This window comes from Diabrotica virgifera, chromosome 7 (genome assembly GCF_917563875.1).
Source record: "Diabrotica virgifera virgifera chromosome 7, PGI_DIABVI_V3a".
NCBI lineage: Eukaryota > Metazoa > Arthropoda > Insecta > Coleoptera > Chrysomelidae > Diabrotica > Diabrotica virgifera.
In genome coordinates this window covers 144367541-144382870 of record NC_065449.1, presented here as the reverse complement: position 1 = coordinate 144382870, position 15330 = coordinate 144367541, and the positions used below count along the sequence as shown (strand labels likewise).

Here is a 15330-nt window from a genome sequence, read left to right as displayed (position 1 = left end):
TACTTTGACCAATAGTGACCATACAAAACATTTCTTTACCAATCGGGTGGTTAGAAAAACTTACTCAGGACATCCCACAAAATGAATCAATTTTTCTTTCGACCAATTACGAGCTCGCTATCTTTGCAATAACAAGATTCCTAAGTTCTCACGGAATGCCTGACTCATACTATCCCGTTAGTTTTTAGAACTCAATAATTGAGAGATCTAGCAATACCTCTTACCCTTATTTATGTGACACTTCCTGTCGCAAAGTAAACTTTCAGTATGACCAAACCAACAAACATCCTCGATCTTCTCTGCTTGAGTACTACTGTACACGGATCCCCCTCCAATCATACACATGTTCTTTACAAAGAACATATACCATTCTTACGCTGTGGCCAAACCAGCAACCATCTCATGTACAAGTCTTTTCGGGAAAATGCATATCATTTTTAAGTAAATTACTATATACAGATGTATTGTGAGTTGCATGCAATATTTTATCTACGGCAAGTCGGGTAATATTATGAAAATCGTTGAATATAAATGGTATTGCGAGTTGCATACATTATTTTATCTACGGCAAGTCGGGTAATATTATGTAGGTTGGAATTGTACTTCAGGTCTCGGGCAAAAAAATGGAAATATATGTTGTATTAGAAAAATCGTTTAACAATATTTATCAATATGATGTATATGTTGACATATAACAGACATTTAACATAGTGTAATAAGCAGTATTATTGAAATACATGTGCTACCTATGCCCATAAATGAATGTAGAGTGTATAGCTACCTAGAAAATAAAAAATGTTAGCAAGGACAGTCATGCAGTAAGTAATGGTTCAACATAATATGTATCAGAACACGGTAATAAAGTGATGTATCTAAGCGATGGAATGTGTGTAAAGCGATGTATAAAAAATGATGCAAACACTTGTACAAACATCAATTTAAATATGTATAATCAAATAAAAAGTATATGATAGGGTGCCAAAGAGGGCTTATGCATAGCATTTTCTTAAAATAGTCATTACAACGGAATTCGTCATTCAAAATCCTGTAATTTGAGGTGTTATATGATAAGATTTGACATATAATGCGAATAATATAAGATAGAATGCCAAAGAGGCCTTATACATAACATTGTGTTAAAACAGACATCACAACGTAATTCGTCATTCAAAATCCTTTAATTTGATGGGTCACACACCGATTTCTGATTATCCGTTCCAAAGATACATGGTACATTGCCATAACGGCCGTTGCCATAACATTGTGTTAAAACAGACATCACAACGTAATTAGTCATTCAAAATCCTTTAATTTGATGGGTCATACATTGATTTCCGCTTATCCGTTCCAAAGATACATGGCACATTGCCATAACGGCCTTTGCGATAACTTGGTTGAACTGTAAATGCTTATTTATTGTTATTGACGTTAAAACAAAACCATTGGCATAGAAAAATCTCTTATCGCAGTTTGATCTCTAGCAAATCCTAATTCGCTCAATTTTGCACCAAGTGCTCCGTGCAATATATCATTAGAAAGGTATTTTCATGTATATTACGACAATGGCTGACCAAGTGTGATAAGATCATTATTTATGGCTGAAAACAACAAAAAACGACAAATTCTCAATGTACTATATTTATATAAAATGTACTTATATGATACCAAAGACGCCTTATACATAACATTGTGTTAAAACAGACATCACAACGTAATTCGTCATTCAAAATCCTTTAATTTGATGGGTCATACATTGATTTCCGCTTATCCGTTCCAAAGATACATGGTACATTGCCATAATGGTCGTTGCGATAACTTGGTTGAACTGTAAATGCTTATTTATTGTTATTGACGTTAAAACCATTGGCATAGAAAAATCTCTTATCGCAGTTTGATCTCCAGCAAATACTAACTCGCTCAATTTTGCGGACTGGACCTATACCCATTCCCGGTAGTCAAATAAGAAGAACAGATCAGCATGAGGTTAATACAACGAAGCTCAACCAAATTCTTTAAAAAGGAAGTTTTTGAGGATTTCACTTCTACACCTTTCGGATATCGATACACTAAACGAAGTAAATTGTAAAATAGCACTTATTTTAAAATATATTGATAAAACAAACCACCTTTTCATTAACCTTCTAACTCTCATAACCCATAATTTACTTAATGAACCCTTGTAGATTATATTTTTTCTCTGAATAAATAACAAAATATTTCCATTATGTAACTTTTATTATCACCCCTGTAACAGTAGAATTTATCGCCATAAGCTGATCGCAAATTGGTTTAACAAAAACAGGAAATCGTTATCTAACCGGCGGCGATACATCGTCGACCCGGCATTTCACATTTTATATAATCTTTTCCAATTCCCGATGTTTAAATGGGCGATATTAGAAAAACAGTCTTATATGATTTGATAGATATGTTACAGTTCAAGTTGATTCTCAGTTAGAGTTGACTCCAACTAGTTGGAGTCAACTCCAACTGAAACGAGCAGTAAAAGTTGATTTTAAAAATTTAAATCAACTTTTACTAGTTGGAGTTGACTGTTCCTGGATCGATTCAGTAAATGTTGATTATACGAGAATCTCAAATGCATTTTTGATGAGTGTGCGTTTCTTTGTTTTGACTGTTTCAATTACTTATTAGTATAGTCTGTATGTGTGTCACGCGGTACCGCGGTCGAAAAATTGTTTAACCAATTTTTTTTAACCAAATTCACAAAAATAATTTTTATCTACTCTATCTCATATTATGTAAAATTTAAAGGTTTTATTCTGTGAAAATTGTAAATATAGATAGCAGTACAAGAGTTTAAAGTGTGTCTGAAGTAACAGTGTATTTTAAATGGGTTTTACTTTTTCGCACTGTTTTTTAGCACACTTTCATATAATTAAACATCCTTAACTTTCGCCTTCGGGGGGAAATCAGACACGCCCTTGCAACGGCAACTGAAATGCTCACAAAACAGCGACCACGGAAGCAAAGATGGATGACAGAGGAAATATTGGATTTAATGGATGAAAAAAGAAAATACAAACTGCACAAAGCAATGTACAAAGCATTTGAACGGAGTGGGGGGAGTTGATTATCCCCTCTACTTCGTACAAGCCACCTGTTGGGGCGGTTTCCTTCGATGTGGTGGTTCGGGTAAAATTAAAACTCTACAGGGATTAAGCTAATATAAACGAATTTACCTTCTTTATTTGGAGAATCATTTTCACAAAAACAAACTAACTCACTACTTACTAACTTTTACAAAACTATTTCGCATCCAGCGATTTAAGTATTACACTGCATGTTGACTGTTTGAGTGGCGGCACACGAATACTGCTAAAAAAGGCGGGAGAGAGCCACAGTCCCTGCGATTACACAAAAAACCGGCTTCAGACTCAACGCACCTTTTTGAAGCATGCAAGGAAACCTGCTTTTTTACACCTATCCAAATTATTATGTCGGTGGAAAGAAAAAGGCGAGTGTCAGTTGCACCATAAGTTGCAACCGCAACATAGTCCCCGCCTTGATGGGAACGCATCAAAAAAAAACAAAAAGGAGAAATAATTGAGTATAATTCGAAAAAGGGTATAACTAAACTAAAAAATTATCAAAATTCTTGAAGGTGAGTCATAGGAAGAGGACACAGTTTAGCAATAGAACGTATAACCCTTCAGGAGTTTTAACCTTTACAACTCTTACTCTATTATCCTTTCCCGGATATATCTCAACTACCCGAGCTATAGGCCATTTAAGAGAAGGCGATTTTTCATCCTTGAACAAAACGAGGTCATCAGGCTTTATGCCTTCCTGAGGAGTAAATCATTTAGGTCTATTTTGAAGCCTATTAAGATAATCGCGTGTCCAAACCTTCCACATATGCTGCTGAATCCTGGAGCATTTATTCCACAAGGACAACTTATTTTCTTGAATATGAGAGAAATCTGATTCAGGATATGAGGTTAAGTTAGATCCAATAAGGAAGTGTCCGGGAGTGAGAAAAGAAAAATCGGACGGGTCATCTGAGAGCGCACAAATAGGGCGTGAATTAAGTACTGCTTCAATCTGTGAAAGTACAGTAGATAGTTCTTCGAAGGTGAAATTGGAGTTACCCATTACTCTTACAAGATGATACTTGAAGCTCTTTATGGCAGCTTCCCAAATACCACCGTGGTGTGGAGAGCGAGGAGGGATAAACTTCCACTGAATTTGACATGAAGTAGCGAACGAACGAATAGATTCAGAGGTATCACCTTTGAGAAGCAACTCATATAGTTCCTTCAATTGGTTTTTTGCACCGAGAAAGTTCGTGCCATTATCACTGAAAATGACACTAGGATTGCCCCTTCGGGCGATAAACCTTTTCAAAGTTAATAAAAACGCTTCAGTAGAGAGACTGGAAATTAATTCCACATGCACAGCACGAGTAGCTAAACATACAAAAACTGCCATATAGGCCTTAGTAAGGGGAGCTCTTTTGACTTTAGAAGTCTTAATTGGAAATGGACCACCAAAATCGACTCCAACGTTTATGAATGGGCGCGAAACTTGAACTCTTTCCTTTGGGAGATTAGCCATGATTTGAGAAGCGACTTGTGCGTTAAAACGATAACAAGTGAGACAATTTTGTATTATACGTTTGATTTGTCGAAGACCATCCAGAGGCCAAAATTTCAATCTAACATTGGAGAGTGTATTTTGAGGGCCGGAGTGTAGAAGTCTTCGATGCTCTCGGGTAAGCAATAAATTGACAATATGTGATTTCGAAGGTAACAGCAGAGGGAATTTTTGATCATAAGGAACATCCGAAAGGAGAAGACGACCACCTACTCGTATCATTTGAGAGGAATCTAGAAAGGGATTCAATTTACGAATGGACTTATCATTAATCCAAAAAGATCCAAAAGATGTCAACTCATACCGACCGATAAGTCTGCTCCCAGTCATCTCTAAGGTGTTTGAAAAACTTCTGTTAAGAAAAATAAAACCAATATTAGAAGAGAAGAGTCTCATACCTGACCATCAATTCGGATTTCGTAATCAACATAGTACAATAGAACAAGTTCACAGACTGTACACAACAATAAGAACTAGTCTCGAAAACAAGCAATACTGCACTGCAGCCTTTTTAGACGCCTCTCAAGCTTTTGACAAGGTGTGGCACACAGGACTTCTGTACAAATTAAAGAAAAACCTACCTTACACTTACTTCAAACTGCTTCAATCATACCTTACAGAAAGGAGATATCTGGTAAAATATAGTGAAGCGTATACAAAACTCTACCCCATCCTATCTGGTGTACCTCAAGGTAGTGTGCTCGGACCGATCCTATACCTAATATATACGGCTGACTTGCCAACAAGCAACGACCTAACACTTGCAACATTCGCAGATGATACTGCTTTCCTGGCCTCTCATGGTAATCCAATAATAGCATCAGAGAGACTGCAACTACATCTGAACAAAACAAATGAATGGCTTAAACTCTGGAGAATTAGAGTAAACCCCTCAAAATCCACACACATCACATTCACTCTAAGAAGAGGTACATGTCCAGAACTTAATCTCGATGGACATCCTTTACCTCAAAAGGATGACGTAAAATATCTAGGTATTCACCTTGACAAACGACTAACTTGGACCAAACATATATGGACGAAAAGACTTCAACTGGGAATTGTATACAGAAAACTTTACTGGATGTTGGGAAAAAACTCTCACCTATCGATCGATAACAAGCTGCTTATATACAAAACAATAATAAAACCCATTTGGACATATGGTTTGCAGCTCTGGGGATCAGCTAGCAAATCTAATATTATGAAAATACAAAGATTTCAATCCAAAACTCTAAGAACAATCGCTAATGCCCCTTGGTACATCCATAATGACGCAATACATAGAGATCTTCAGGTACTATCAGTCTCCGAAGAGTGCAAAAAATCTTCTGAACAATATCAAAATAGGTTGCGGGTACATCCAAACACCCTGGCACACAATCTTCTCAACAACCAACAAGCGAAGAGATTGAAGCGATATGATCCCTTGGACCTACCTAACCGATCCTGACAGAGCCTACAGCAGAGGAAGCTACGCCTTCAACAGCGTCCAGCCATTGTGTTCTGTGCCAGTTTTAGTTTTAGTTTTCGTGCTCGCGTATCAGTGTATGTGCGCATCTCACCGGTAAACAAGGTAATGTGTGTGTGTCGCGATGCTTTGGTCACTGGACCTTACATCTCTCTGCCATTGTAAAGACAAACAATTTTACTTATTGTTTTCATTGTAAAACAGATTGTAAAAAAACTTGGATGTTAATAAAAAAAAAAAAAAAAAAAAAAAAAAAAAAAAAAACTTATCATTAATCAGACGATTATCCATTAAAAGTTGGATTTCCAAACTGAAGAAATGAGACTGGGTCAATTTGATAATCATTAACTCAGAACTAGAGAGTTCATTTAGAGTAAGCGGACCGATACGTCTATGAGACTTAGCCTTTACATTGTGAATAAAACGAAGACAATATCCAAAAATTCTCTGAAGTCGAGTGAAGCACGAGAATTTGCAGAGAGTATCATACATTTGCGAATCTGGTTTTCTGATCAGATGAGTAACCTTTTTGAGTTCAGGCAATTCATCAACATTAATACTCGAAGGACCATTAGATACACAAGTGTTGAAATCAACGTGTGGATCTGACAAAAATTGAGGACCATTAAACCAAAAATCACAATCAAGCAACTGCGAGGGAGCAGCACCGCGAGATAATATGTCCGCAGGATTGTCTTTCGATCGTACATGTCTCCATGTATGGTTGGAGGTGAGTTCTTGTATTTGAGTTACTCTGTTGGCTACAAAGGTAGACCAACGAGAAGGGTGTGAGTTAATCCATGCGAGAACGATTTCTGAGTCTGTCCATAAATTGACAGAATTTATTTGAGAGAGTGATGGAATCAAAACAGAGAGAATCTTTGAAACAAGATTAGAGAGTAATAATGCTCCTAGAAGTTCTAATCGAGGAAGAGTAACAACCCTTACAGGACTAACACGACTCTTTGAGGAAATTAGATGGCAAGAGATAAAGCCATTTTCATTTGAAGTTCTCAAGTATGCGTTAAGACTTGCATCTGAAAACCCATGTATTTGAATACTTATTACATTGCTAGAATTTAGCAGCAACCTGGGAATCTTGAGATTAGAGAGGTGAGGAAGTGTTTCTAAAAATAAATTCCATTCTAAGAGCAATTTTGAACTGAGACAGTCATCCCAATTCGATTTTTCCAACCAAATCCTTCTCATAATTAACTTGGCAGTTACCACTACGGGGTTAACCAATCCGATAGGGTCGTAAATTGAAGCGACTAAAGAGAGAACTTCTCTTTTTGTATAGGTATCCTTGACGGTAACCTTTGGCACAAGGACTGAAAAATGATCAGAGTGAGAATTCCAACATAAACCAAGAATTTTATTCGTGTAATTGTCGGGATTAATTACATAACTAGCTTCATCAGAGATATGAAAAATACTTGCGAGAAATTCAGGAGAGTTTGCACACCATTTATGAAGTGAGAAACAAGCGAGTTTTAAACATTCGGTTAATTGACGATGAATCTCGAAGAGTGTTTCGAAATCATTGCAGCCGTACAACACATCATCGATGTAACAGCAATTTAAAAGAGCATCACTAGCCAAGGGGAATTGGTCAGCATTTCTTTGAGCTAACTCCTTAAGACATCTAGTGCTGAGAAACCTAGAGTTATTTAATCCGTAAGTGATAGTATCGAGTTGAAGACATTTCAAGTCCTCTTGAGGGGAATCACGCCATAATATATTCAACAGAAAAACCTGTTCGGGATTCACTCGAATTTGTCTATACATGTGACGTAAATCTGCTACAATACAGTATTTAAACAATCTGAAATTTATCAAAATGTCGAACAGTTCGCGTTGTACTGTATAACCAGGAAGCATTATATCATTGAGACTTAGATTTGAAGTAGTCTTCATACTACCATCAAAGACAACACGCAACTTATTTGTTACGCTATCTTTCAAAACACAATGGTGAGGAATAAAATATTTTAAATCAGAGTGAATAGTTCTAGTGGAGAGAGGAACATATCTGCAGTGTCCAAGTGCAATATATTCGTGAATAAATTGTTTATACTGTGAGTACAATTGATCCGACTTGATCAACTTCTTTTCGAGATTTAGAAATCGCTTCTTTGCAAGAAAAAGTAATTCGCCCAATTTTTTATGCTCGTTTGGAGATTTGAAAGGGAGATCTACTTGGAATCTACCAAAGGATAATATTTTAAGTGACGATTTAAAATTGTCTTCGGCCTGTTGCTCCGAAGGAGTTAGGATTTTTTAAGTACAAGTAGGAGACGAGACTTCTTCAATTTCCCAAAACGACCGTACGAGTGAATCGGTATTTTGAGCTTGAACGAACAAAGATACTTCATTTCGAGGTTGGGTATTTTCTTGGATGTTGAGTGTGGAATATGAATCAATTGATCCAGAGGGATGAGGTACAATTCCACCTACAAGATATCCGAGGTGAATATTTGTTAAAGTGGGAAGATTAGGGCCTATCTTTATTAAACCATAAGTGAGTAAGTCGAAATAAATATCTACTCCAAGCAACATTTGAACTTCGGCAGGAGCACAAAATTCTGGATCAGCTAGATGAATGTTTGGTGGAATTTTGAGAGCATTAAAATCCAATGTCATTTGAGGATGCTTACACGTGATGGTTGGGCGAATGGCACAGGAGAGTGTAAATTGTTTCGTGGGAGTAACGTTTGAGAAAATATTTAAATCCACCATTTTATTCGACGTCGAACAGATTTCGGATATACCAGAAATTTTAAGACTTTTTGTGTAAGGAATACACTTCAAGCGACTTGCTAATTCTTCAGTGATAAACGACAGCTGGCTAGCTGAGTCTGTGAGGTAGCGTACCTTAACAGGATTATTATGAGAGTCATAAATTGTAACACATGCTGTTTGGAGTAGAACCTCCTTTTTGCCTGAGAATGTAGAGAGAGATGATGCTTGGTAGACATCATTAGAGTCAGATTTGTTTGCCTTTCGTGAGTTTGCAGAAGAGCATGGAGTTTCGATTTGAGTATCGGGATCACAAGATGCATTACCGTGAGTACGAGAGTTTGGATGAACATTGTGAGACTGGCGAGTATTTTGAGAGTTATGATTTCCTTGTGAATCTTGAGAGTGACGAGTATTTTGAAAATCAGTGTTTCTGTTAGATAGACTACGAGATTCTTGATTATTTCTTGGGATAAAACGAGAATTATTTGAGTTGCGAGTAGAAACGTTAGATAAGTGGATCAATGAGTGATGTCTTCTGCCACATTTAGCGCAATTTGACGTAGAGGTACATGTACTTACCGAGTGACCACTAGCCAAGCAGTTGAGACACGCTTTCTTTACCTTGACTGTTTGATAACGCTCATCTTCAGCCATATTTAAAAATTCCTGACAAGTGTATATCTTGTGCGAGTTATTTTGACATAAAACACATTTAAAGTACTGATTATTGTTACTATACGCATATTATTGCTAACTGTGTTGAGGGAAGTAAAACGAGAGGATTGTTTTTGCTTAGGAGAGTGAGGACGCTCAGGAACGAGATTTTCGAGAACTTTACATTTTCTTTCGATAAATTCGAGGAATTCAGTTAATTTTGGGAGTTTTTTGATATCACGCTCGGTTTCAAATGATCTTTTTGTGTTATAGTCTAATTTTTGAGTAAAGAGATTAATGAGGATTAAGTCAGCGAGTTGACTTGAGACGTCTAGATTTGCTAAAGCAGCGAGATGACTTTTAATTTGAGTTAAAAAATCCCTAAGAGTGTGTGCATTTGGTTTTGTAACGAGAGGAGCACTTAATAAGCTATTCAAATGGATATTTACTATTAAGTATTTATTTTCGAATCACATAAGTTTTTTACTGCGATTTCAAAATTGGAGTCGATTATTTCAAGATTGTCAATTAATTTTAGCGGTTCATTTTTTAGACTGATTTGAGATAAATAAGTTTTTGCGCGTTGGATAGTTGCTTATCATCTGTTATTAATTTTGTGAAAACCTCGAAGAAACTGGTCCATTCGGATATTTCACCGGAGAAAAACGGGATTCTTAGCTCCGGAAGCTTTACATTTTGACTTGTGCTGACAGAGGGTGTTACATTAGTTACAATGGGTGGAGTCTGAAACGGTTTCGCAGATGATTGTGTGATTCTCTCGTGCAAATATGAATCTAAATTATAATACTGCTCTTCAACTACATCCCTATCTGAACTGTATTTTTCGAAATCTTCTAATTCGAGTTCCTTTTGTAGGACGAGATATTCGCGATAATTTTCGTTTAATACGTTTTTTCGTGCAATGTATTGACCACACTCTAAGACTGCATTTTTATTTTTTGAAACAAATGTTTGAATTCTAGTAATGGAAGCTTTCGTGTGCCCCCTCAATTTTATAATTTTTGCAACATCAGTTATTTCAACATCAGTCATTTTGAAAACGTGAGAAAAATAATACAAGTTTTTAAATACAATGAGAGATAATTTGTACCAAAAATCTAATATCTACTTAAATAGCGATAAATAATTATAAAAAATATACATGCAACATCGATACAAAAATAATTCAGGAAACGTTACAATAAGTGACCAAACCGCATAACAAATCACTACCGCATTTTTAAAATCGACAACGGACGAAAAACATTTGACGCGAGCTCAAAAAAACCTGTCCCAGCCGCACTTAGACCCTACTTAGACGAAAAGGCACCAAGATGTATGTTAAATGGTTAGGACTGGATAGCAAACACAACAGTTGGATCAATAGTTCAGATGTAGTTTAAGAATCTACCTTTTAATCCGCCGCGTAGCAATACATTTTTTGAAAAAGATGACAATTAACCGCAAAGGGTGGGGGAAGGGAACAGTATAAATTCTCTAAACAACGAACCGACATACGTAGTTCCAACAGACCCGATGAGTTCTCAAGACAGCGGCGTATTCAGTTACAACAGCATGTGTTCTCAAGATAGCGGCTACAACAGTCAATCATTTAGCGTAGAATATGATGATGATGACAGTCAGCCATTCAGTCCTGACGCTGAATTAGATCGAGTATTGGCAAAATTTGAAGAAGCTGCCACAAATGAGCCATATTATTTATTAGAATCTACCTATCCAATGAGCTCTTTCAACATCAAAATTGGATTATCCCCAGCTCGAGATTTTTCACCATCCATCATGCTGTGTCGTCATGGTACTTGTAACAAAATCAGTTTACACACAAACGAGTGGGCAACCATAATTGAGTGGTTTAAAGAAAGACTGGTTGATTTTTTCCAAGCAGACCTGCCTACTTTTGCCGATGAGTATGATCCAATCGAATTAAAGTGCGGCGATTTCTACACACTACGACAATTGGTGATGGAGAATGTAAAGTTAGTAGCCATTGAGAAATTTGGAGTCGAATATTATTTATGGAAAGACGATGTCATTCAATTCATAGAAGCGGACCAGAGCATGATATCCCATAAAGTGATGCTGTTGAAGAGTTTACAATTTCGCGAATACTATATAAACATTTCAACTTTCATTAAGAAAAATTTGTGTGTCAAAGACTCTTTGTATGGACCAGTTGAAGCCTTTAACGCATATTGCGCTATTTGTCCAAATACTTTGTTAAGTTTAGCTTTAAGAGAATATGTATTTTATTATAAAATTAGACTTGTAAATGATTTAACAGATTGTATGTAAAAATAAATGGTATTATTAAACATGTTGTCTTTTATTTTTATTAAATAAAACCAAAACATATATGTGTACAAAGTTTTATTACATAAGGTATACAATTGATAATAATTGAACAATATACAAAAATTATATACGGATAATAAGCAAGTTTTCCATTTATTATCAGTTTATTCAATCATTGTAGTGGCATAGTGACCCCAAGGTAAAGTGTCATATGAGTCTTTTTGCAAACACCGTTTGTCGTCGTGTGGACTTAATGCAATTTTTTTGTGTAATTGTAAACATGTTGTGTGCGTAGGAACGAAATGTTGATTGTGTAACGCTTTTTGTGGTAAATTCTTTTAGACACTCCACGTAATCCTCAAACGTAATAGCATTTTTTACTACCGAATACTTAACTCCTTTAGATTTTTTCGTAACACCCAAGTTATTTACAATTTTTTCAATAGCAGCATCATCCATGGTATTCTTGTATTTTTGCCACACGGTCTGCCGCTCCTCGTTTGTGTATTGCAGTTTAAACGAGTACATTTTCGATCTAAGTCCTACAAAATGAGTAATGATGCGCCCATTAGCCTCATCCTTCATTAAGCCAAGCACTTTTTTATGGACTTGTAACATGTTATAGGGGTTATCCTCGGCATAGTCCGATGTGTCGAATTTAGATAGATTTGTTTGAATGACATCCCTGTAAACGTCATCACATGTTACTTCATAGACAAAACTATCTGTATCCCCATACATCAGCTTTAAATTTTCAATTCCAATAGTTGGTAGCATGAAATTATAATGAAAATCATACATGCAGACTTTAGATATGTCTAGAATAGACATTCCGATGTACAATGGTTTGTTGAATGTTAGATTTGTTTTATTTAGCTCGATTGCCATTAGATTTTCATCAAAAATTGTTCTGTTGTGAAATCGAGGGCTGGAAATTAAATTTTTGGCTCCATATCTCCCCTCCCACTTAGAAACAAGCTTTACTATGCGGTGTTTGCGTATGTTCTCCATTGTTTTACCGAATATAGCATTGTTAGCTAATTTGTATAAGTCTTTCTCAAATGCCGTTGTTGCTGCAGTTCGTAATTTTGTATTAAGATCGATATATGGTTTGAGCCAGGCGCTTTGTTGGAATTTCAAAACTTTATGAATTTTTGTTAGTTTCAGCCCTGCATTGAGAGCTTGTTTGAGGTTACGGTAATGCAAAGTGTACTCCGTTTTATTATGGAGCGTAGTCATAAGCTTCTTAAAATTAGATCCCGGTGGAACTTGATGTTCGCAACAAAATGGAAAATCTTTGTGTAAATCATGCAAGTGTTCGGGGTACTCCAAGTCAACCTGTAGTATGTACCCTGTATAACCATCGTCAAGAATACTAAGAACATCGATGTTAGTGTCCACCCACTCAAACTTTGCATATGGTAAACACTGGGACATTGCCCAGCCGTAAAGATTATTGACATCTAAATAGACCACATACTTGCTGGGCTTTGAGGAGTCGTAAGATGGCATATATTTGTTATTAGCTTCCGAGTATCGATTACTCACTTGACTAATTCCACCTCGAATAGATTTTTCGATAAACATGATTTTATCGATATCCTGCAGCAACTCAAATTTGCAACCTGTATATTTAAGCATGGCATCCCACGAAAAACCTGGCATAGTGTAGTACCAGGCAGGATCAAGACCGTATGTACCTCGGCATTTTTGTCGGAAATTTTCAAAGATGCAGGTTAACAACATTATATCGGTCTTCATGTATAACAAGCTAGATTCCAAAATATTTTTAATATCAAATGATTGCCAAACGTTTTGCGCATGGTGGTACATATCTTTAGAGATGTTTTCATCTGTTAGCGAACTATAAAATTTATCAATAGATGGGAGTTGAGTTTCCTTTAACCTATCCATAGAATCAATGTATTCATATGGGAAAACGCCTTTTCTTCTCAATAGCTCTATTTGTTCAGGAGCGGCATTTGGAAATTCTCGAGCCAAGTACCTTAAATCTTCTGTATTTAATGTGGTTGCCAGTTTATCTAGTGAGGAATTCAAAAATCTCAATGAATCAACGAATCTCAACTTAACTTTGGATTCGGTTTCGTTCAGAGTAAAGGAAATATACCTTTCCTTGTTTATTGGGAGTAGGCTGATACTTAAAAAATACCCCTAAAAAAAATCGGAACAACAAACTGTTTTCTTAAAATTAAGATTACACACTTGGTGTGCAAATCCGCGTACTTGCCCGTTAAAATGGTCATGATCAACCACAATTGTATCTGTGGGTGTAAAGCGCTTCTCACAAATATGACAATCAGTTGCTCCATTAGTGTTTGGTTTAATATTCATGGGCTCAATATGCTTTATCTTTCCATGTACAAACATTGCCAAATCAGACATTTCCTTGGCAAACCAGTCTAGACAGTCCGTACCTGCGTAGCTTCGATAAGAACATTTGACATAATACCCGGCGCTAAAGGCTTTATGCTCCTGATGTTTAATTGTTTTACTTTTAAGCGGTCCATTTTTAATTTTTTGTAGCATTGCTTCAAAGTCTGCATAGACAACAAAAGGCGTTGTCTGCATATACACATGATTTTTAAATTCAACATGTTGATATGGTGGAAATGAAACTTTGCAGTCGTTGATTCTCTCACAATATTTTGCATGATCATTTAGTCTGTCAAAACTTCTAAAATAATTTAGACATCTATCGCATACAAATATTTTACGTTTATGATTGCTTGTTTGACTAGATAAAAGCCGAGACAGATTCTTTATCATGCAATAATGGTATTTGATATCTACAATTTCATCATCCTCAATAGGCGCCTCATAATCGTTTAATTTTGGAAAATATTTATCTTGTACCATCAGCAAATTTACATGTCTAGCTAATTTAATTTTACACAACCTTAACGGTATTGTTACGTAAAATGTTTTTTCTTTAGCGACATTCATTTCCAGTCCATAAACGTTTACAGAGATACCATTTTGTTTCTCAAATTTCGAAATGCCTCCAATAGTCATTGGTGTTTCCAAACCATCAACATTTAAGACAGTTGTGTAATGTGGATACGAACTAGTCCGATCAGAACTCGCTTTTGCAGGATACAGCGCTGAAACTATACTCCAAAAAAAGCAAGCTTCATCATTGTTTTTTACATTGATACACGCGTTTTTATTTCGGATTTGATCCGGTAGCTTAATGAAGGATGAAGCCCCATTCCCGATTTCATATTTGTTAATATTAACCTCCAACGATATTATTTTTTCAAAAGCCCACCCTGAACCCTTTTCCTCAAACTCTGATAGTTTCGCCATAATTTTATCAATTACGTTAGAGTGGAACCACAACATCAAGTCTGTTCCTGCGTCTATGATTTCATTTTTTGTGTTAAAATATTTAAATTCGCTATTTTCCCCCTGATTTGCTTTTCTTATAAACTGACCACAAAATGCGGTATTACATTTTATTACATTAAATTTTTTTCAAATATTTTTAATTCTAATTTTAAAAAGCTTAAAAC

General features: G+C 36.0%; 1 protein-coding gene across 1 annotated transcript; it reads right to left on the bottom strand.

Annotated features, from left to right (window-relative positions):
- Positions 1–12004: 12004 nt before the first annotated feature.
- LOC126888632 (uncharacterized) lies at positions 12005–15124 on the bottom strand. The gene is made up of 2 exons (XM_050656988.1): positions 14042–15124; positions 12005–13969 (listed from the first exon to the last, which is right to left on the bottom strand). Exons 1-2 carry the CDS (start codon positions 15122–15124, stop codon positions 12005–12007), a joined length of 3048 nt encoding a protein of 1015 aa, XP_050512945.1.
- Positions 15125–15330: the final 206 nt, after the last annotated feature.

What these genes read in the sequence shown, in the direction of transcription:
- LOC126888632 (XM_050656988.1), bottom strand. Translation starts at nt 15,124, where the DNA reads ATGGCGAAACTATCAGAGTTTGAGGAAAAGGGTTCAGGGTGGGCTTTT. An exon ending in ATGACCATTTTAACGGGCAA is followed by an intron (nt 13,970 to 14,041) that starts GTACGCGGATTT and finishes GATTTTTTTTAG; the next exon opens with GGGTATTTTTTAAGTATCAG.